Genomic DNA, 21001 nt, shown 5'->3' with positions numbered 1-21001 from the left:
ATTACATGTGATGAGTTTTGCAACAACGTCATGGCTGACTTTGTATCCCCTATATTGCAAAAGGAGGTGCGAAAAAAGAAGAATGCAAGAAGTAGTATAAGTTGCTGTCTTTCAGCAGATTGTCGCAGAACACCTCTTACCATCAACTTCCTTTCGCCTCGATTCTCGGGTATCTGTCTACTTTCAATTGAAATGGACCCTATCCACGCGGAGAGTAATCTTTCCTATCATGGTCTTCGAACCAAGTCCGCTGGCAACAATGAGACTGGTGTTATCAAAGGAATGCCTCAGACTGACCAAGTGAAATCTGTGATTAGAATCTTTCTTGAAGACATCAAGTTTGACAGCAGCAGCCCTTTCATCAAGGACCATCAAATGGACGTCGCTGTGTGGCATTATTTCAAAGGCCTAAATCTAGGACAGAAGATGGAAAAGTCAGTCCAGCGAACGCTTAAGCTCTCTGTGACCTTTACCTATCAGGCCTACACAGCACTTCCTCTCGGCATCAGAGTCCTATGTGTCATACAATTTCTATACATGTTCCTGGTCGACGAGCTCGGGAATACCCCACAGAAGTCGCAAGGTTTCAATGTCAACGGTAATTCTAGTATACACTTATATATCATCTATGATTCGATGGCTGAATCCTGAAAAACTCTCTAAGAGTTCCTAAAATAAAGAAAATATAGAGATCCTTAGATAACTTGAGTCTCCTCCTATCAGTTTTGTTCGGTTATAATTCCTTGCCCGCCTTCTCGAGTCAGGGCTGGCTTTGACTAGATAGGGGACAAGATAGATGAGATAACTTAACGGCGAAAGATGAAACATTCGACTGCATAACTAAAAGAAGAGCAGATCGAATACAAAATAGCTTCCTTGTACGCACTTTTCGATTGGGTCGTCTCCAAGCAGTTTCTCTGGAGATGATCTATGGCCTTCCGCCATTTACTGAGTATGTTCCCAAGTACTGTCAAGTTTCTGGGGGGCATAGCATCTAGGCAAAGTTAAAAGACGGTCGATTCCTCACGATCGTTATCCGGGAGTCAAGCAACAGACGTCTCGGGAGTAGTTGAATGACGGCACCCCACTTCCGTTTTGTTTGGCCCATTGGGTAAATGTTCTCAGGCAATCTGCAATACCACTAACATGCGCAAGCGATCAAAGCCGAGAAGCTTCATCATTCGAAAAACCATAATGAGTTAATTGATAAAAGAGTGGTATATTTGAAGCAGCTTCGAAGGTTCCCAGTTGTCTTTACGTAGCAGTACTGAATTTCGAAAGGTTCCGAATCCGGGCCCCATAAATAAAGAACACAACGGGCACTGGAACCAACGCTATGCATAAAAACGCTAGTAGACTAGATGCCCATGGCACACCCAAGTTGTGAAACATCCCCGTCGCGAACAAGGGAAACCCAGCACCAATCAGAGACCGCATGATTGTATTGGACACAAGAGCGGAGTTAGCATACCATAGATACACATCAATGATATAAGTCAGTCCTTGCAGGAAGATCATCATCAGCCCCATACCGATTGGAATAGTTGAGATGACTTGTGGTATCCAGTTAATATGCGGGGAAGATGTCCACGCAAACCAAAATAGACCAATGGGTAGCATGACTCCACCGACGATCATAGGTAGAAGACGCTCTTCTGGAATGACTTTGCCGTGCTGCTTAAAACTGCGCGCAAACCGTGTCTTGGTGTAGGTTATAATGAAAGTAACCCCGAGAAGGACACCGATGAGAATGCCAAGGAAAGGGAGCGCACTCACACCCAGATTCCAACCGCGTTGCTCCTCAAACGAGACCGGAAATGCCTCAAAGAAGAGGTAAAGGATACCGTAGACGAGTGCAATATAGATGTTCACCAACAACAGAATCGGCTCTTGGGCGCACATGATAATCGGCCGAATGCCAACATTATAGGCTATGGTACTCATAGTGATCGATGCCTCTTCACTTTTTGAATGCATGGCCCAATTTTGAGTGCTGTGGCGGATTTTTCTTGCTCGGGATTGTAAGAGAATGGGAGCCGCGGTTTCCGGAATCAGGAAGTTGGCCAAAATCCCAAAGAATGCACTCATAATGAGAGTAATCCATTGTGTCCACCGCCATCCAAGAAATGACTGCGTGATGAAGCCACCAACGATGGGGCCGGCAACTGGACCACCAAAAGTAGCTGCAAATACGACGCATACAGCTACCCCTCTATCCACAGGAGCCCAGAAATCCGCTAGGGCGCCACCCCCGATAGCAAGGGTGGCCGAGCCAAACAGGCAACCAAAAAAACGACAGATCATGATGGTGTATAAATTCTGCGCGACGGCAACCGGGATTTGAAATACAGCGAATCCAAAAAAGCCGAAGAGCATAGGAGTCCGACGTCCGAAATGTTCAGACAGCGGTCCCCATACTATGGGCCCAACAGCAAACCCCTATATTCCATTTCGTCAGCTGGATGGTGGCAGAGGGATGGGCCACCGTGGATGTGGTGGAAACTTACCAAGACGAAGAGGGAGGTCGCAAGGGTCGCAACGGTTTCTGAGACATCGAACAGCTCCGACAATGGCTTGACAGTTGAAGTCATCACACTGGAAGAGAAGGTCACACAGAAATTTAATGTACCCATGGAGATTGTGCACAGGGCTTTCTTCCAATTGGGCCAGTTGTGAGGATTCTTCGGGTCATTGGGGCCATCCCAGTCGACGAGGTTTCTCTCCTTCTCGTCGGGCATATCAGCAGTGCAGGCTTGTGAGGGCCTGGATTGCTCTATATCCTGTGGGTGGAAAGCATCCGACTGGGGTTCCATTTCCTTTGTAGTGAATTCGTCGAAGATAAGAAGTTTACTAAATCCAGTCAAGCAGTCGAAATAATATAAGTGTAATTAGAGCCATTTTATACACCGGTCCTGGCTCCATGAGCTTAGATCATTGCAAATTTCTTTGATCTATGACATAAATGACGGCTTTTCTCTCGGCACTCACAGCAGGAGAAATTTAACATTCTTGTGTAATATCGGAGCGAAGATAGCCCCTGGTAGTCAGTTCCTATCGATCAATCATCATGGGGTATGTCCGGTCCGAGAGCCGAAGGTTCGCTTTCGGGGAATTGCAGAATCCGGCAATTTTATTGGGAAAACCCCGATTTATCGGATATATGCATTATGATCGCTACAGGCGTACTGCACCTCCTTTATAAATTAATTTATGCCAATTCTTAATCAACCTATAGTAACTATATAGTAACTATCTCAGAAGGCGGAGGGCTTCTGATAGAGGTGGACAGCTGATTATTGGTTGAAAATTCGCTCCTCATTTTCATTCCTCTTCATCAAGCAATAGTACACTTAGCTCCTTTAATTTGTCGTCACATTTTACGCTCATGTGCATGACCACATCAACGGCGTCGCTTTTTGTGATCAACAGCTGCGAGACAAGCCAGAAATTGTATCCATTCTTGTAGAAGCCCAACGAGTTCCATTCGTCATGAGAAACTTGGCTATGAAGTGTAACCCAATTATCACGCCAGCGGGACAAAGCTTTACGGATCGCGTCGAGAACCGAGTCACTTGAATTGAGACTTATGCCCGAACCGTCACTCCTACTAGCCTGCACATTCCGGTCATAATGGGTTTGGTGTGCGAATGGGCCCAAGGGAGACATATTCATGTTAATAAAGACGTATAGTACTATATGGAAGGGTTAGCGAAAAAGGAAAAGCCAAGAAGGATTGCAGGGGGACCATACAGTGAATCAAAATGAACATGTCCAATGTTGTCAAGTCTATATGGATAGTGTCGGGAGAACGCTGCGGAGAACCCCTTTGATTATTATCAATGAAAAGGCCCTGGAAAGCCCTGAGAACCGTGATGTTGCGCGAAAATCGAAAATGAGGCTCGGCGAATGGATACTCCGCCTGGAAAACTGATTGTTCGCAAGGAAGTTCGAATTCCATCTCGGCAGCTGTTAGACGACAGGGGTAATTTTGGTAGAAGGAAAACGCGCAATCAAGCAAAGATACAATCGCAATGGTTCTGTTGGATGTCAGTTGGGCAAGCTCTCTCAAAAACTGTTAACTACGAACCGGATACGGCATTCTTTTTTGATCCACAAATCCTCCGAGACATAGTCTGGAGGTTGGTGTCGAGATTTAACTAGGTCAATCCCCCGAGCAACCTAGTCCAATACTGTTAGTCTCGCTATATCGATGAGGGAATGGGTATGTACACTTACCTTGACAATCTCACTAAATCGGGCCTCTATCGCACGGTCTCGAGAGACCCAACTCCCTGCCCAGTATTGTACCACAGTAATCAATAGTCCTGCCTGGAAGTTTTGGAATTTGACCCAATCGTCCACTTCATCCTCGTAGCACCTGTTGCCGGAGAACATAGCCTCAATCCCACTCTCCGGTGAGAAGATATCATTAGAAAAGATATAAAGCTCCACGAAATCGATCACTCTCTTTGCAGCATGGACTTCCTTCTGGTCAATGGTATACATCGCCCCCATAAAGACCATAGAAGCTAATAACGGCACAGATGTTGTTTCAGGCTTGAAGGTAGGCTCGTGCACCATCGGGCAGCTTGGATGCCAGTATTTGAAATAAAGAGCGATGAACTTCCGGATACGTGCGCTTGTCAGGAGAAATGTAAGGTTGGTGGAGAGGTCTTTCTGGGATTTAGCGTCTTTTAAAACGGTCCAACCTTGTGCCAAGATAGCTTCAATCAAGGCCAACACGAATGGCGGCTCAGGTTCAAGAATTATATCTCCCCAAAGTGCAGAGAGATCGGGACCTTGCTCAGATAATTGTGAGTGAACACCATTTCCACTAACATACAAATCTTCTGAGTATCCACTGCCGAAAGGGTCATTCAATAAGTCGAAAAATGCAACTTGGGGTAGTTCAGAAACACTGGAATCTACACACAATAAGGTGTGGTCCGGACTTTTGCTTCCAACATGCTGAAGGATGCTCTTAAGCTCCTCATTCCGCAGAACTGTCTGGTAATGATATGCCATTCCCCGGGTCCGGTCATCACGGGGGGGGTGTCTGAATTTCTCTGTGAAGCTGTCTGTCCCGCCGTCGAGTAAGAATTTTACTGACCCGCGGTCTGATGGTTGGTTGTAAGGCTCTTGGCTCATTAACGACGACCCTACTTTGGCAGTGGATTTTTCGTAACGCAGCCTGGATTGGCCCATACCAATTGGAGAAGTGGGATTCTCCGGGTATGAGGCTCTGTTGTTATTACAATCTATACCTTTCTTGTCACACGAGTCGCATGGATGCTTCCCGTCGCAACGAAGTTTTAACAAGGTACACTGCATGCAGTGAGCCCGTTAGCATATTCTGATTCCTAGATGCCCTAGGCTATAACCCTTACCGATTGGCAAGCGTGTCGCTTTCTGCCTCTCTGTCGATTTTCAGGGATCTGGTTTTCTCCACGTTTGGCGCAATCTGGATAGTGGTTGCGAAGACCATCACTGTAGAGTAAATATCAGGATAAAATCGAGTGTACGGGGGCCCAGATTTCAAGCTCACCATCGCGCAAAGGCTTTATTGCAAAATATACAGAAGTATGGCTTCTTACCAGTATCTGAACGAGGGTTAATTTTGAAACAGGAGTAGGCAGGGTGGTTTGCATACGGCGCAGATAGTGCCTTTTCAAGTGATCACTGCGCGTGAAGCCTTGCTGGCATATTTCGCACCGTATGTGTTTATCTAGATTCATGATGGACGGGAACGATAAAAATCCGGGGTAGTAGGGTGGGAGGGGAAAAGAAAATGCCTTGGGTATTGGCCGGGTGTCGTCTTTTACGGTGGAGACTTGTAAACTTCGTGTATATCCGGTATTCATATGGTAATATACGATGGGTATTTTACTTTTTCGTCTTTTTCGTCTTTTGCCTCCGAGGAAATGAACAAATTAATTAAGCCCCTTCTAGACAGCCTTGATCGGCTGTGGAAAGTCAATCTGCTCATCATCTAGATAATCAACATTGATTTTGTTGTACTTCTCATTCTCCGTCCACCCATCTCCGAGCCAGCCCATGGGGCTGTCTCCAACGTACTCGTACTCAAAGTCTTCCCAGCGGGGGTGCTCAAACACAGCCATCGAGTGCAATGATGATCCTAAACCGGTCAGCTAGTGCAGTAAAGGAAGTTACAACATAAATACATCACCTACCAGGCCAGAGGGCTATAACGCGGCCATCTTCAGTCCCGCCCTTATACCAACTGCGGCACTTGCTGCTGAACACGGTCCGCGAGAAATATTGATCGCAGAACTGAGTGAAGCGACTGACAGCATCAGGTCGCACACTCATTGCGCGTATATTGTCGCGCTGAATCTTGCGTACGCATTCTGTAAAATAATCCACCTCTTTCTCAATCAGAGTCAAAAGATTGCCCTCACCTAGCCCGGCGTTGGGCCCCAAACATATAAAGTAATTTGGAAATCCATCAGTAGCAATTGACAGGTAGGTCTTGGGCGTTTCGTTCCAATGCTCAGCCAACGTGAGTCCTTCCCGCCCCTTCACCTTGAACCGGGGAGTATAAGAGGTATCGAACCCAGTTGCGCAGATAATGACATCCACAGGTTTGTGCTGTCCATCTGTGGTGATAATACCGGTTTCGTCAATTTTCATTATGCTTGACGTGACGACATCGACCTTATCATTTGTCAATGCCTCCAAGTAACCGGGCCCTGGGGTCAGGCGACGACACGCAGGCGGGAAGGAAGGAATGAGATCATCGATCAGCTCCGGTTTCGCTATAAGTCGTCGTTTCATGTTCTTCACAAATTCCTCTCTGGCGCGAATTTGCATCTCCGTGCCTTCGATAGTAGATCCGTGGACAGATTGCAGCTCTAGCTCGACCTCTGTAACTGTGTTAGGCAAAACACATATAGGAAATGCGGTTTGCGAATTACCTTTGCGGAATTTCTGATATGATTCGTGATCCCGTTTGAAAAGTTCAATGTCCGCTTGGCTGAAAGTGACTATACGTTCGTGGTTAGAAGAATAAGTCTAGAGGCGCCTATTAGTTATACTCACAGTTCTCTAATCCGTTACCACGTCTTTCAATATGCTTCCGTGCAAAAGAGGGAGACACCCAAGTGCGGCTGCGAACATAGTGATCTATATGTTGCACATCGGGCAAGATTCCAGGGACAATCTGGATGCCGCTTGATCCGTTTCCAATGACTGCGACTCGCTGATCCTATATAGAATGTTATTTGTCGCCATCAGACAATGTGTATATTCAAGTGCATACTTTGTAGTCATAACTTTCGTCCCAAGATGCACTGTGCATCAGTTTACCCTTGAAGTCATGAAGCCCGGGGATCTGCGGCCACTTCCAATCATTCAAGGCACCCGTTGCCTGAATCACAACCTCGCACTGATCGTTCAACACGGAGCCCGTATCGATAGCTTCAATCTATAAATAGACAAGTCAACATTTCACTCCTGACCTGGCAAGAATCCACTCACTTGTAGTTTCCACTTTGAGATACTTTCATCCCAAATAGCATTGGCCACACGGTGCTTCAATTTCATATACTTTCTGCATCCATATTTTTCGACTACGCGCGTCCAGTACTTGTGGATCTCAGGAGACTTGGCGTAGAAGGTTGACCATTCCTTATTGGGCTCGAAAGAGGCTTGGTAGGTATGAGCTGGGATATCTGTGTGCCACCGCTGCCAGTGAGAAAGTATCCATATAGTGATCGGAGGGGGATACATGCCACAGGCGCATCCGGGATAACGGTTCTCAAACCAAGTTCCCCCAATGTCGGGGTTCTTGTCATAAATGCAGAGTTGCAGATTTGGGATTCTCTGCATAAGCCGAATGCACGCGAGGATTCCAGAAATGCCAGCTCCGATGATGACAATCCTTAGAGGACGAACTTCATCCACAGATCGTTCTTCAACGATACATCTGGTTCGTGGTGCCATTCCCTCTTCTACCGGCTGCGCATCCAACGGCGTGATGATGCCCTTCGAAGCACGAGCTGTACCGTTCATGTTTGTTTATGCTTGGCTGTCTTGAAAGATTGGATTTGTGAGATAAGGCAAGAAAGAAAAAGGCAAGCAGAGCCGTTGAGTCCTGGAATTTCTTTTGGCTACTAGTCGGACAAGCAAGAAGATATAAATACCTAAGCAGCCCCAGAGGTATGCCATGGCAATTGCGGTCTCACGGGTATGATCAAACATATATTACCGTGTACTATCGCAGGTTGACGCTTTGCGTTCACGGCTACTGGTTCATAGCCAGGTTTGTCGGGATTCCCCCGTATCAGCCAGGCAAGCATTCCAGACACGGCAAGTATCAGATTGTCTCTCGTATATAGGAACAGCCCCACCAAGCTGCTCTCAAAGATCTGGATCCAGGAAAAAGCGCCTTTCGACCAAAGATGACGGGGACTCCTATGTCAATCATTTTGTCGGATATAGAACCTCACTTTTGCCACAATTCTCTAACATTCATACAGTGAACCTATTGAGTGAGAAGCCCATTAGATCCGTAAATCCTCGCAGGAAATAATTCTTATCCACTACTCAAGGCAGCTGACGTGAACTCCCTGAAGTTGGGGTTGGGGGTGGGGAAAATAGGTAGTGAGGGAGGGGGTCTTTGCCTCGAGTGGATTCCCCGTTGTTACAGCGTATAGTAGAAGATCGTAGTGTCGGGAATACCCCTCGGGAGTCTTGGTTATCCGACGACGAACGAATGAAAACTTCCTGATTCCCGCCACCGGGGTAATCAAAGGATATAGGTTTACGAGAGACGCAAAAGGGGTATGGGGTATCTCCGAGATCGATATAACTGGGGGAATTCCGTATACAAGGTTTGACGCTCGGATATAACTAGATCGTGCGGCGAAGAGGGCACGAGAGCATAAACTTACCGGGCCTTACACTTTTTATTAAAAAAATACCAGACCCTCCTTTGCAGGGTCCGACACCCAAACCAACATACTACCCAAACTGAAAATGATCCACCATATCTAATTTAAACCCCCATTTCAACCATATATATCAAGGAACTTCATTTAGAATAAGAATTAAATACAAAATCTATTAAATTACATAGATTCAATAGCCACGACCCGCCCCCATTTTTTTTGCATGCGTCCATGCCTTCTGATCTGTGTGTTGACCTTAGCCCATTTCCGCTTCCGTTTGGAAATATCCTCAGCCTCAGTCCATTTAAATGCTTTATATTAAGTACTTCTCATTCCACTAGCATTAACAATGTCACTAGTATGAGCCCTCGCCCGGCTAACATTATCTCTTGCGTGGCGGGCAGCCATGATAGCTGAAGACGTATCTAATTTGGACTGTAATGCATGCACTAAAGCAGTGTGCATTTCAGCACTTTTTGTGATCTTTGCAAGTGCGTTTTTGTAGCGGGCGGAATGGACTTCACTCTCTTTAAGCGCTAAGCTTAATTTTTGCACTTTCTCAGTGGTTTTGGGGGTGCTGAAGTCTGTATAGACTGAGCTATTGGTTGCTGGTGTTGATGGCCGTGGTCGTTGGTAAGGATCGTAGTCAACCAAATCCTCAGTAATTAATTTAGAATTAATTGGCCAAAGACCTGTTAATCTAAAGCCGAGTTTGATTGTACGTAGACGAAAGGTTTTTTCCCGGATCGAGGTTATCGTATGAAATATTTCATCTTTAGTGAACTTTTGACATCCAGTTATTGTCGCAGATTCGACAGCCTCACTATGCCAATGTTAATAAGCACTAAATACACCGACATCGAGAGGCTGTAGGAAGTGGCTTGAATACGGCAATAAAAGAAAAGAATGATGTCATTATTCTCACAAAATTCACCGAATTGTCGTGTAAAATGCGATCCAAATCGGTCGCATAAAACTAGTCGCTTAACACCCTGAGTTTGACGAAATGTCCATTCATGGAATTTTTGAATCCATTGGAATGCTAAAACATCGGTCATATATCCAGAATCGGATAAAGCGAGGTATTTAATAGTTTGAATAGCCTCAAACCATCGTAGCATCATCTGTTTACTACTTAAAATGATAAGTGGTAGACAGACAAAACCATCCGCCGAAACTGCTTTAATAACCGTTACGGATTCACGATTTGTGACAGAACCGTTGAATATTTTGCGCTTCGGTTCTCGGGTAATAATCCATTGATCTTTACCAACACCAATTTGAAAGCCAGTCTCTTCAAAATTGTAGATATCGCCGGGTAAAATGCCATTTTCCTTGACGATCCGGGTATATTTATCGAACCACTTTTCCACAACCCCTTTATCCATCGCTCGGCTTCGTTCGATATCGAGGGCTCGTCGGCGACGTCGGTAATATTGAGGATTGCGTTTTAAGAACCGGCGAGTCCAGTGCTCGCCGATCTTAGGTGGTGGGATTGCGGGATCGGTATGCGGTTCTTCGAGAATTGAATTCGCTGCAATTGCGATTTGTGACTGGTTTATCGCAGCGCCCGCTTTATCGAAGTAATCAATGAACTGGCATAAAGCAGATTCTTGTGCAGAATTGAGCTTGCAACCATTGGGTTGTCGTTGAAATAGGGATTTTCCACCTGCCCAGCGATTCCGAAGCCGGTTGTAAGATACGTTGAATTCACGCGCAGTTTTAGAGATATTAGGCTTAGATTACTGTGATAGAATATCCATTGCCTTAGCAATTTGGATTTCAATTTTGGCGTTGTCTTTAGGCATGGTGATATAGATATTGTTGGTTGAAGATGGTAAGTTGAAATTGGTGAAAGTTTTTATTGGGTAGTATGTTGGTTTGGGTGTCGGACCCTCCTTTGGAGTGTCTGGTATTTTTTAGTAAAAAATGTAAGGCCCGGTTAGTGCCCCACTCGACTTTTCCAAGCCTCACCCGAGTTTCTTGGTTGACACCAGTAGTGGTGCAACGAACCAAGGGTTCTGTAGCAGCGAGAGCCAAATAGTTGCAAATTCTACGAAAGCGCCATGATTTAGATTCGATCTTACAACATCCAAAAGACCACGATATCTTTTGATACTACCTAAAGGCCACGCTCTACGTGGGCAATGACTGAAAGATCGCGGCCGCCGAATGAGTGCGGCAGTTGGTTTTCACGATTGTTTCAAATTGTCAAGCACTTCAACGAGGCGCTACTACGGTGAAAGAAAAAACATACATTAGTCAGGATTCCAATGTGGTCACCCAGCGTATGGTTTCAATACGGCTGCGCGGACAGGAAGCCCTGTTCTCCACACCCCATGGTCGTATATATTGGATGATCTATTGATTAAGGTTATATAGCACTTTTTACCAAGAAGCCAAGTAAAGAAATTTAACGAAAAGCCTTTGGGCCTGCGCGACCAATGTAACTCACCCTACGAGGGCATCATTGGGCCACGAGTCACCACAGCGAACAATGAGTAATTCACAAAATCTTCCCCGAAAGAATTCCCAGCACTCTCAATCCACCAGCGTAGCATAGGCTGTAATTTCAACCTTCGCTTCTCCATATAGCTCGGTCACCCCAACCCCAGTCCAAGCAGGCCGATTTTTGCCGAAGTACTTCTGTACCACGAACTCCATAGCCTCGTCCACCTCACCACCACTCAAACCCCCAACATGATACGATGTCATCTGGTAAACAGCATAAAACCCATCCTGCACACCGGCGGCAGCGAGAGATGCCTCCACATTTGCGAAGGCTAGGTCAAACTGCTCGACTAGCGAAGACGGGTAGCTGAGGTCTTCGCGCATGCCGGTCTGACCAGATGTCACGACCTGGCGGGTATTTGGCGGAAGAACGACTGCGGAGGAAATGTGCAAGAGGGATGAAAGCTTTGTGCCCATGCCGGCTGAATTGAAGCATCTAATGCCGTGAGCGTTGAGGGGGGATTTGTATTCCTCGGACATTTTCTTGGTTGCGGGAGGGAAGATTGATCGATGCACGATGGCTGGAGTTTTTCAGAGGGAATGATACGCGATCTTAGGGACTAGATTTATGGTATGTCTTGCGATCTTACTTTAACGGTCTTCGTCGGAGGTTTTATATACAGGTCGAAGCACTTTGTTGTGGATTTTAAGCCTGAGAAGAGATCCAGCATGGGAAAGCCATAGCGAGCTACCCGAATTCCTTTCTCAATTTTTAATCTAGTGACACGAATTTTGATTGCTAATCCTCTGGCTTATCGGCCGAACTTTGGCCTAGGATATTGGACACTGCGGAGGTGAAAAACAAATCGTAAATAAGCAGAGGACTCATTCCTTATTGAGCGTCGCACCCAGAAATCTAAGTCGATACTGCTTTATTGCGAGATGACTAGGGGGAGATGCCAATTCGGAACCAATGTGCATTATTTACCTTTATACCATCAATTGATTGAATTATGTAGGTATAATGCAATTTTGATTGAATATCTGATTCTAAGTACAATCGAACATATCGCACATCCCTAGACAATAGTCCACGGGCTCTGTTCTGCTGCCAGTACCACTTCCTCCACTGATCGAATCTTCACGCCCTTGAAATATTGCTCCTTTTGACGTTCTACCTTTTCCTGCGGCAAGATAGCTCCACCAGTCAAAGAGAACTCGGCATATTGCGCCGCAATGACATCATCGTCACCCGATCGGCCGTGCTTGATGCAATCCTGCAGACTATCAAGGGATACATAACGGACCTTCAAGTCCCTTCCGTGCCTGGCCAGCAACTTTGCAACGCCGTTCCAAGTGGTCGTTTCGCCGCATACAAAGGTAGTCGCCTCCCAATTATCTTGGTCAATCAGGCGCGCCATCGCCGCCGCCGCATCACGCGCGGCAGTGAAAGAAATCGACTCCTCGCCCGTTCCCGGGATGGTCATCACGCCCGTCTCAAAGTTGACGGGGTGGAAATCACCAATATCCTTGATATACCGCGAGCCCGCCGACACAAAATAGTCAGATAACCAGCCCATATTGAAAAGAGTCCACATGACATCCTTCTGGGCGCGTAACGCCTGCCGCACGGGCTCATGGTTGGCGTAGTAAAACTCTGGTGACTCGGGGTAGAGATCGACGTTACCACCGTATTCGGAAGGCATAAAGCGCTTGCATTTTGGGCTTTTCTGACAGGCTTCCAAGAGGGCGAGGTGGGCGATGACGCTGCCTAGCGAGTAGTCGAGTAGCGCGGAGATCAAACCGTCGCAGTCTTCTAGAGCTACGACCAACGATGGGACGGAGTAGTCGGTTGGGCGGAAAGAGATGTCACGGCGTTCGAACCAGGGTTTTAAGCTTCGGCTTAGCACGACGACTTCATGGGAGGCGGCAAGGAGCTCTTCGACGAGGTATTTGGCTAGGTCGCCGGCACCGGCTATTGCGATACGCATGGCGATTTTGAAAGGGGGATGTATGCTGAGGGGAGAATTTTCAAAAGGCAATATCAAATTTTGAGTGATTATCAAGAGGATTGGTGGACATTCGTTCAAGCTAGCAAAAACTAGAAATTAGATTTCAAATAAAGGCTTGTGCATAATCTAGGCTAAAGATGCTCTGCCAGCCTTGAAATTCACGATTGGCACTATCAGTATTTATTAGTAACCATTATCTAGATACCGTGATCAATACACCTGGATGGATCTACTTGGGGCTCGCCCTCGCCTTCCATTCATGTGGGTCCGGTGGAGCCCAGTGGCATCAATATGAATTTCTCGGGAGCCAATCAAAATCTTGTCCATTATCCGCCGCCTTAATGTATTCACATTCGATAGTAATAGTAGTACACCTTAAAAGAATCGATTAAGTAACCGGTTGACAGCGTTGTACAGCATAAAGAAGAAAAGTGATCCTCGCTGTCAATTACTGCTTAAGCAAAACGCATGATAAAAGGACAAACGCGTCCTTTCCACAAAACCAAAACATTTCATTCCCATATTTCTCATTCCCGGTCCTTCAAAGAACGTATTTCACGTCATGTCGAACACCAGCCAGACTCCATCATTACAAAGAGTACCAAACACTAGCAGCTCTGAGCAAATATTAGCAATTATCAAAGCCGATGGGGGAGTCATCATTGAAAACTTCATGACCCTGGATCAACTCCAGGGTCTGAACAACGAAATCGACGCCGCGGTGGCGGAAGCGAACTTTGGTTCAACACACAGCGATGAATTCATCTCAAAATTCCACGGCGCGAAGACCAAACGAATCACCAATCTTGTGACGATAAGCCAAACATTCCGCGATACGCTACTAGATAGCGAATTGGTGCATGTCATTGCCGAGCGAGCCTTCTGGGAGGAGTCCCAAAGCTATTGGATGAGCACTGCGCAGGTGATTGAGATCAGTCCCGGAAATGACGCGCAACCTCTCCATCGCGATTTGGAAAACACTCACCCTTTCATCGCCATGGGACCCACGGGTCCGGAGGTCTCCCTCAACTTTTTAATTGCGCTTTCGGATTTCACCGAGGAGAACGGGGCTACGAGAGTCATACCTGGCAGCAACCACTGGTCTGACTTCAACAACCGTGGAACGCCCGAGATGACCATCCCAGCAGAGATGAAGGCGGGTGATGTACTTTTGATCTCTGGGAAAGTGGTTCATGGTGGTGGCGCTAATCGATCGGTGGATATCAAACGTCGAGGCCTTGCTTTCACTTTTCAACCGGGTTATCTAACACCGGAAGAGGCTTATCCGTTTTTAGTCCAGATGGAACTAGTGAAGGAAATGAGCCCACGAGCACAGAAAATGATCGGGTTCCGAAGTCAATATCCTAAAGGAAGTCCAGGGCTGTGGCAGATTGATTACAAGGAGATTGGTGACTATATGGGGCTGTAAAATTGAGCTGAAATAGTTGATTGTGGTGGGAATAGATAGCTCTTTCAATGGAGTTCGTGCTGCACATATATATATTCATCGGAATGAAACAGTATGGTGAATGTCTAAATAATAAACAAATCCAATCCCATTTCTGCCATAACTTTCTCCCAGCTCACAAAGCAGCTGCCATGATCACGGGACCTTGCGGCATCCCTCCTGCGCCAAACTTCAATAACTACAGCCAAAGCCAAGGCCAGACTTCCAATGCCCAATCTCGCCTTCGTGGAAAACCATCTAAGGAATGCGTTGCGCGACTTGCGTTCGTCAGATTCGCAGGCGATCAAAAAGATTGGCCATAAAATCCCACAGCACCCATAGGTTGTTTCGTGGATTTCGATGTTTTGTAAATGTAAGAGAGAGTGACGTACTATCCCTTGGAGGTCCTCCGAAGTGGTATGCAGTAGGTTGTGTTTGAAATGAATATGGCAGGCATAATAGAACATCATTTTGTAATCCACAAGTGCCTGGCTTTCGGGATCAAAGTTTGCTCGTCTGTTCGATATAGATATCGGTCTGTTGAGCAGAATTTTAATCTCAAGTCCTTCCAGTTCGGTCTTAGAGGGACGGTAGGGAGATGCGAGAATATGATTAATATGTGTGATGGCCTCCAAAATTGGTTTCGTAATACCGAAGTATCGATCAAGAACGTAGTCTACGTCTAGAGAAATGTTCGTAACACCAAAGGTTGAATCATGGACGTAGTCTGAGTCGCCAACGGCACATGCATAGATATTTTCCAAGGGCGCATTCTCGGCAGCCCTTGGAAGGAAGGATCCAATAGCTTCAGCACACAGGAAGAATTGATAAGTCGCCGACTTTTGCAAACGAGTCCATTTCCCTCGCTCAATGGACCGAAGCCATGCACGGCCACCTTTTAGATGTTTGCGCCAGAATGAGAAGTTGCCATTGATAACCTCCATGAGTGATAGAGCACTGATGGTAGCCAGCACAACTTCCAGCTGCGCTTCGCGTTGCTGCATTGATGCCTGTCGGAGATACTCGAGACTCAATTGATAGTGTTTGATGGCGCTGATGGAGTAAGGCAGGCTACTGGAGCCTACGCGCTGGAATTTGTTGAAGGCCGACAACGCATAGATTGCATGAAGAAGAGCGGAGTTCTCAAGCAAGATATCTTTGCCTGCCGTGGATTCCAGAGCCATGGGAATCCAGACGGTACGGTAAGGATTGTCTGCCAAGCCCGCTGATATCATAAGATCGCTCAGATGCGTCACCCAGTAATGCATTAACTCTCGTTCTTCTCGGGGTCCCGGGTCATTGAGAGGTGTGAAATATTCCAGTGGCCCAAAAGGATCCATAGCATCTTCCACCCAGGGTTCCCAATGAAATGCCATATTGTGCTGCGAACGGGATGGAGAACGGCATCTATAAATCGGAACATCCAAGTTTTCGTCTTTATTATAGTGCACAACATCATCTTCACCTGATTCCTCCAGTATGGTTGAGATCGATGAGTCTTTAGAAGACGAGGCTGCAAAGAGCGAACTCCCATTTTCCACGACGGACTGATTGGAGAACCCACCATCAACACAATATCGTGAAGTTTCACTGCGTGATATTGAGATCTCCTGAAAATCATCTGCTTCGGAGGATGGCAGCCTAAAAACCGAGAAAAGGCCATCTTGCTCTTGATCGACGACAATCGCTGCATCCAACGTCGAGAGAGAGATATCAAGTTCTAGCTCACTGAGGGTGGGTCCACTGGTCTTCTGCAATTGGGTGAACAAGCGCCTCTGGGCGCCCGAGGGATTATTGCTGTATTCATCTGGCCAAACGAGCTTAACTCCATAGCCCTCACAATGGAAGGACCCTTTACTGCATCTGGCACAGACCGGTTTCTCCTCACCGCATTTAACTCCTCGGGATCGGCAAGTCCAGCAGCCTGTGAAAGTCTTTGATCGCTTGACAGCTTCCCTAGGCCTTCGTCGGGGCATGATATTGGATTCCAGATGGCAAGTGACAAAGAGACAATCAAATGGCGAAGGCCGGGTAGAACCTAGTGGAGCCTTATCGTCGGGGATTAACCGGGAACTAAACCATAAGCGGCTCGTAAGTTAACGCGAATACCAATTTGTTTGATGATTCATCACCGCCCCACATCTCGCTATGAGTTTCCTGAATCCTATCCAGGTTATTGGTGGGTTTTGACTGGTGCAATTGACTATCGCGATTCGCCATTCCTTGACTCTCAGCCTGTCAGGTCGCTTATCTGCTATCAAAAGATAAGGAGGGTCTTCCTCAAGATTAAACACCACTTATCCTCCTCACATCTTCACATCTCACATCTGTGGCAATTATCGTATCTCCAAGCTCATGCCTGTTACAGATAGGTACAAACTCAGTTGAATTATAGTCTTTCTCCAAATCTAGACCCGATAGGAGAAATCTGGCTTGTATATAACTGTTGTTCGGCTCGAGCAATATGATGATTATGATGTTTCTCTGTTTAGTTCGCCATTGATCGATTTTAATATGTCCGACATCTCTGGGAAAGGGGAACATGATATGAAGACTTTAAGCACCAGCGCAGAAGATGATTCTGGCCATGAGATCGGTATCGGTGATGTCCAGGCCGTCGGACTTCAAAAGTCATTCCATCTCTGGAGCGCACTAGGAATCTCGTTTTCTGTTACATCAGTGCCCTTGGCGATTGGGACCTATCTTTCAGTCAGTGTTGGCGTTGGTGGTAGTCCAGTATACTTCTTTGGATACGTCGTTTCTGTTATCTTCAATTTGTGTATCTGTGCTTCCTTAGCAGAACTTGCTGCTGTGTTCCCGCACTCCTCAGGTAACTAGATACTCATATTTTCTTGACACCTTTTTCGGCCTTTTGACGGATTATTTGCAGGCCAGTTATACTGGACGTCCCAATTGGCACCCCAGCGATATGCTCGTGGCCTCAGTTACCTCGTCGGCTGGCTAACAGCGGCTGGATACTTCTTCTGGACAGCAGCCACCTTCCTCATCACCTCTGAGTTGATATTCGCATTAGTCCAAATCTGCCATTCCCACTTTACTCCTCTGGCATGGCACTACTATATGTGTTATTTTGCTATTGGCCTTTGGGCCCTGTTGCCGAACACGGTATTCTTCAAATGGTATCCTCTATTTCTGCAAGGCCTGGTGGTCTACATCAACCTCGGCAGCCTGTTCATCCTTGTCCTGCTACTTGTTCGGTCAAGTCCCAAACAAACGAGCGAATACGTATTCAAGGACTTCGTGAACCAAACCGGTTGGTCATCGAATGCGGTCGTGTTCTTCATCGGTCTGCTACCGGGCCTCACAGCCATCAACGGGTTCGACAGTGCCGCACATATGGCTGAAGAAATGTCCGAACCTTCCCGGCAGGTTCCACAAGTCATGTTCATCAGCGCAGTGGCCAGTACTATTGCTGGACTACCGATGATCTTGGTTTACATGTTTTGCATTACGAACCCCGCAAATCTCCTGGATCCCCTGGGTGGCCAACCCATCGTCCAGCTGATGGTTGACTCCCTCCACTCGCTTCCGCTTTCCATCATCGGAACCCTGATTTTCATTATTTGTTTTGCCTGCGCCAGCATCACGTTGTTGACGACGTTCACCCGAATTTGGTGGTCTCTAGCGCGTGAAGGCGGTGTTCCTTTCTCCAAATTCATGGCTAGGATCAGTGACTCGTCGCAACTACCAATCAACAGCATAATTTTCTCTGTCGTTGCCTGCTCTCTGATTGGTCTTCTTGAACTCGGCTCTGCAACAGCACTGAATGCAATTTTGGGATCCGCCGTTCTCTGCATCTTTTTCTCCTACGCCATTCCAATTGCTTGCTCTCTGATGAGCAAACGATCGGCCTTTGAAAGGCCTCATTATTTCAATTTGGGAAAGGCGCTTGGTACAGCGTTAAATCTGATCTCGGTCGTATGGATCATTTTTGTGTTCGTCTGGCTTTGCTTTCCTTTATATCTCCCAGTGACGATGGATAACATGAATTGGGCGGTCCTCGCTTGTGCTGTTGTCCTTTTGATCAGCGGAATCAATTGGTTGATACATGCGAAAACTGAGTTTCATGTTTCAAGATCCATACAAAGAGGTTGAAACTTATCTCTTCGGTATACCCGAAAACCCAGGTGTCATCAAACGATAATTCAAACGTAAACTTCCTAGCAGGCTAAAACTATCCAGCTAAATAACGACCACTGTTAATATCTTGCTCACTTCATTATGCCTACGCTCTTTTTTTGGTGGACTTCGAATATGAATCTAGGATGGTAGTGTACATAGAATGAAAGAGCCCATGAAGTTATTTTCCAGGTAAAGATTTGAAGGGTTCCTTCCCATCCGATGCAATTTAAAGACAGAGTATTTACCCACTGGCAGGTGAAGAACTTTTAGATTTACGAATGAACAGTAAATGGGGAAATCCGAAATTAAATGAACTAAAAATGACGAGAAACGAGAAACAGATTAAAATCTGCCGTATTTCATGAAGCAAAAACTACACAGTAAGCTACAACTAAATCCAAGGATCAGCAGGCTCCTCCGCTCCAGTCCACATATCGGTGTTGTCGGGAATACTGGGATCCAAAAGTTTTCTGGGATCAGTCGAGTCCACCCATCCGAGGAAAGGCTCACTCAAACTATATCCAGCAATCTTCTGAATATCGACGGGATATTTCTTCATGACATCCATATCCACAGAAAGATACATGTTCTCCTCTTGCCTCAAATATCCCTTTGTCATGAAAGTTGAGAAAATAAGCCTCTCCTCATCAGTAGTGGTATTCGCCGACCCGCCATGGAAACAAGAAGCAAGCATCATGAACGCATCTCCGCGCTCCATCTCCGCAAACTCGCAAAGATCCTCGTTTGGTGGGGTGTTCTGATCCCACAGATGACTTCCAGGGATGAAACGGGTGGCGCCATTGGCTTTGTTCACTTTCTTACCGGCGACAAAAAATCCAATGCTGCTGTCCCGCAAATTGCCTTCGCGACCGGACGGATACACATCTGCGAAATGAGCATATCGCTGGTGGATTGAGTCGTCGCGATGCAGAGGCTGTGCCGATGCGCCGGCGCCGATACTGAAGACGATCGTGTTCGAGAGCTGGGGACGGGAGACGGTCCATTGCTTTTCGTTTCCAGACCAGAACCATTGTTTTTCCGTCAGCATACGGTTCGATGCCCCTTGGAACAGTGGGTGCATGACAATTTCGCGCGCATAGGTTGGGGACTTTTGAAGCGCCGCAGTTGTCCGTCGGGTTTGGGATGGAAAGAATGAGCCGCTCCATGCTGTGTCCTGCTCGAGACCGGGGCGTACGTCAACCCTTTGATAGGTTAGTTTGTGTTCTCAATAAAATTGGGGAAGGGTCTTGCTTACTCAATCTGGTCGAGCGCTGCCTGTCCCACTGCATTGCGAATAATCACACCTCCGGCCAGTTTGAGGTTGGCGACGATCTCGTCAACTGATGCCGTGGCCTTCACCACCGGAACTAATAGTCTGGTCTCGACAGTCATGGTTGAGGCGCAAATAAAATGTGCTTGGTGATTGGTGGAAGATGAAGAAAGTAGATTCAAAATTCCAAGAGTGATTGGATTTTTTTCATTGTCAAAATGGGACCATGAACCTCCTTATATCTTGATGATTCTATCCAGGGTCTAGCATGTCGCGAATAGATCAAACAAGTTCAAACCTTAGAAGGCCCAAGCGGCATCGAATCATTTGGCGCATACTATGCATTGGAAATTGACAGCGACCTAGACTTGGATGCAATCTCTGAAATTTGGCCAGGATATCCTGATATTCCGAGCAGCCAGCAGCAGTGGATAGTGTCAAGTTCGCCATTTCCAACTTTAGATAAGATCATAGGATTGGAAGTTAACAGCGACAAAATCATCAAGAAGACATGATCAAATGACGTATATCCAACCCGTGCTCGATGCAGAGTACTTACCTATCGCCTGTCTATCAGATTCGAGCCAGAGTGGCGGACATTTGAAGGTGGGGCTCGAGGACAACCGTATTCTGCGCGGAGGCTGCATGTGAGAAGTAATCCACAGCGAGCCCCTTTATTCGAGAACTATAACGCTGGGAATGCTGCGATAACATCTAAGCATCAAAGTTATATGAGGGCCGATCTCCAAATAATATACGAAGTCCTTGA

The 21001-nt window shown here is 46.6% G+C and overlaps 10 protein-coding genes across 10 annotated transcripts; 3 read left to right on the top strand and 7 right to left on the bottom strand.

The window, feature by feature from the left end:
- Window positions 1–192: 192 nt before the first annotated feature.
- On the top strand, window positions 193–651 carry N7529_001782 (Trichodiene synthase; the record flags this gene model as incomplete). The annotated part of the gene is made up of 1 exon (XM_057237313.1): window positions 193–651. One exon carries the CDS (start codon window positions 193–195, stop codon window positions 649–651), a length of 459 nt encoding a protein of 152 aa, XP_057102000.1.
- Window positions 652–1254: 603 nt separating this feature from the next.
- N7529_001781 (MFS transporter) lies at window positions 1255–2813 on the bottom strand (the record flags this gene model as incomplete). Its single annotated transcript, XM_057237312.1, has 2 exons — window positions 1255–2439; window positions 2508–2813. The coding sequence occupies 2 exons, from the start codon at window positions 2811–2813 to the stop codon at window positions 1255–1257; spliced, it is 1491 nt and encodes a 496-aa protein (XP_057101999.1).
- A 508-nt stretch (window positions 2814–3321) lies between these two features.
- N7529_001780 (C2H2 finger domain protein (Zms1)) lies at window positions 3322–5735 on the bottom strand (the record flags this gene model as incomplete). Its single annotated transcript, XM_057237311.1, has 7 exons — window positions 3322–3692; window positions 3751–3966; window positions 4095–4179; window positions 4237–5242; window positions 5277–5360; window positions 5388–5487; window positions 5546–5735. 7 exons carry the CDS (start codon window positions 5733–5735, stop codon window positions 3322–3324), a joined length of 2052 nt encoding a protein of 683 aa, XP_057101998.1.
- Window positions 5736–5945: 210 nt separating this feature from the next.
- Window positions 5946–8031, bottom strand: N7529_001779 (flavin-containing monooxygenase; the record flags this gene model as incomplete). The annotated part of the gene is made up of 6 exons (XM_057237310.1): window positions 5946–6136; window positions 6192–6884; window positions 6936–7004; window positions 7060–7225; window positions 7280–7444; window positions 7498–8031. The coding sequence occupies 6 exons, from the start codon at window positions 8029–8031 to the stop codon at window positions 5946–5948; spliced, it is 1818 nt and encodes a 605-aa protein (XP_057101997.1).
- A 3419-nt stretch (window positions 8032–11450) lies between these two features.
- On the bottom strand, window positions 11451–11900 carry N7529_001778 (uncharacterized protein; the record flags this gene model as incomplete). Its single annotated transcript, XM_057237309.1, has 1 exon — window positions 11451–11900. The coding sequence occupies one exon, from the start codon at window positions 11898–11900 to the stop codon at window positions 11451–11453; it is 450 nt and encodes a 149-aa protein (XP_057101996.1).
- A 539-nt stretch (window positions 11901–12439) lies between these two features.
- On the bottom strand, window positions 12440–13351 carry N7529_001777 (uncharacterized protein; the record flags this gene model as incomplete). The annotated part of the gene is made up of 1 exon (XM_057237308.1): window positions 12440–13351. One exon carries the CDS (start codon window positions 13349–13351, stop codon window positions 12440–12442), a length of 912 nt encoding a protein of 303 aa, XP_057101995.1.
- A 583-nt stretch (window positions 13352–13934) lies between these two features.
- Window positions 13935–14801, top strand: N7529_001776 (phytanoyl-CoA dioxygenase family protein; the record flags this gene model as incomplete). Its single annotated transcript, XM_057237307.1, has 1 exon — window positions 13935–14801. The coding sequence occupies one exon, from the start codon at window positions 13935–13937 to the stop codon at window positions 14799–14801; it is 867 nt and encodes a 288-aa protein (XP_057101994.1).
- A 104-nt stretch (window positions 14802–14905) lies between these two features.
- On the bottom strand, window positions 14906–16795 carry N7529_001775 (Zn(II)2Cys6 transcription factor; the record flags this gene model as incomplete). The annotated part of the gene is made up of 1 exon (XM_057237306.1): window positions 14906–16795. The coding sequence occupies one exon, from the start codon at window positions 16793–16795 to the stop codon at window positions 14906–14908; it is 1890 nt and encodes a 629-aa protein (XP_057101993.1).
- Window positions 16796–17333: 538 nt separating this feature from the next.
- N7529_001774 (uncharacterized protein) lies at window positions 17334–18935 on the top strand (the record flags this gene model as incomplete). The annotated part of the gene is made up of 2 exons (XM_057237305.1): window positions 17334–17649; window positions 17710–18935. 2 exons carry the CDS (start codon window positions 17334–17336, stop codon window positions 18933–18935), a joined length of 1542 nt encoding a protein of 513 aa, XP_057101992.1.
- Window positions 18936–19353: 418 nt separating this feature from the next.
- Window positions 19354–20354, bottom strand: N7529_001773 (phytanoyl-CoA dioxygenase family protein; the record flags this gene model as incomplete). The annotated part of the gene is made up of 2 exons (XM_057237304.1): window positions 19354–20164; window positions 20218–20354. 2 exons carry the CDS (start codon window positions 20352–20354, stop codon window positions 19354–19356), a joined length of 948 nt encoding a protein of 315 aa, XP_057101991.1.
- Between the last annotated feature and the right edge of the window lie 647 nt (window positions 20355–21001).

The sequence above is a fragment of the Penicillium soppii genome (genome assembly GCF_028829465.1).
Source record: "Penicillium soppii strain IBT 18220 chromosome Unknown utg000002l, whole genome shotgun sequence".
Lineage (NCBI taxonomy): Eukaryota > Fungi > Ascomycota > Eurotiomycetes > Eurotiales > Aspergillaceae > Penicillium > Penicillium soppii.
The sequence above is the reverse complement of the archived record's forward strand: the minus strand, read 5'-3'. Positions and strand labels throughout refer to the sequence as shown.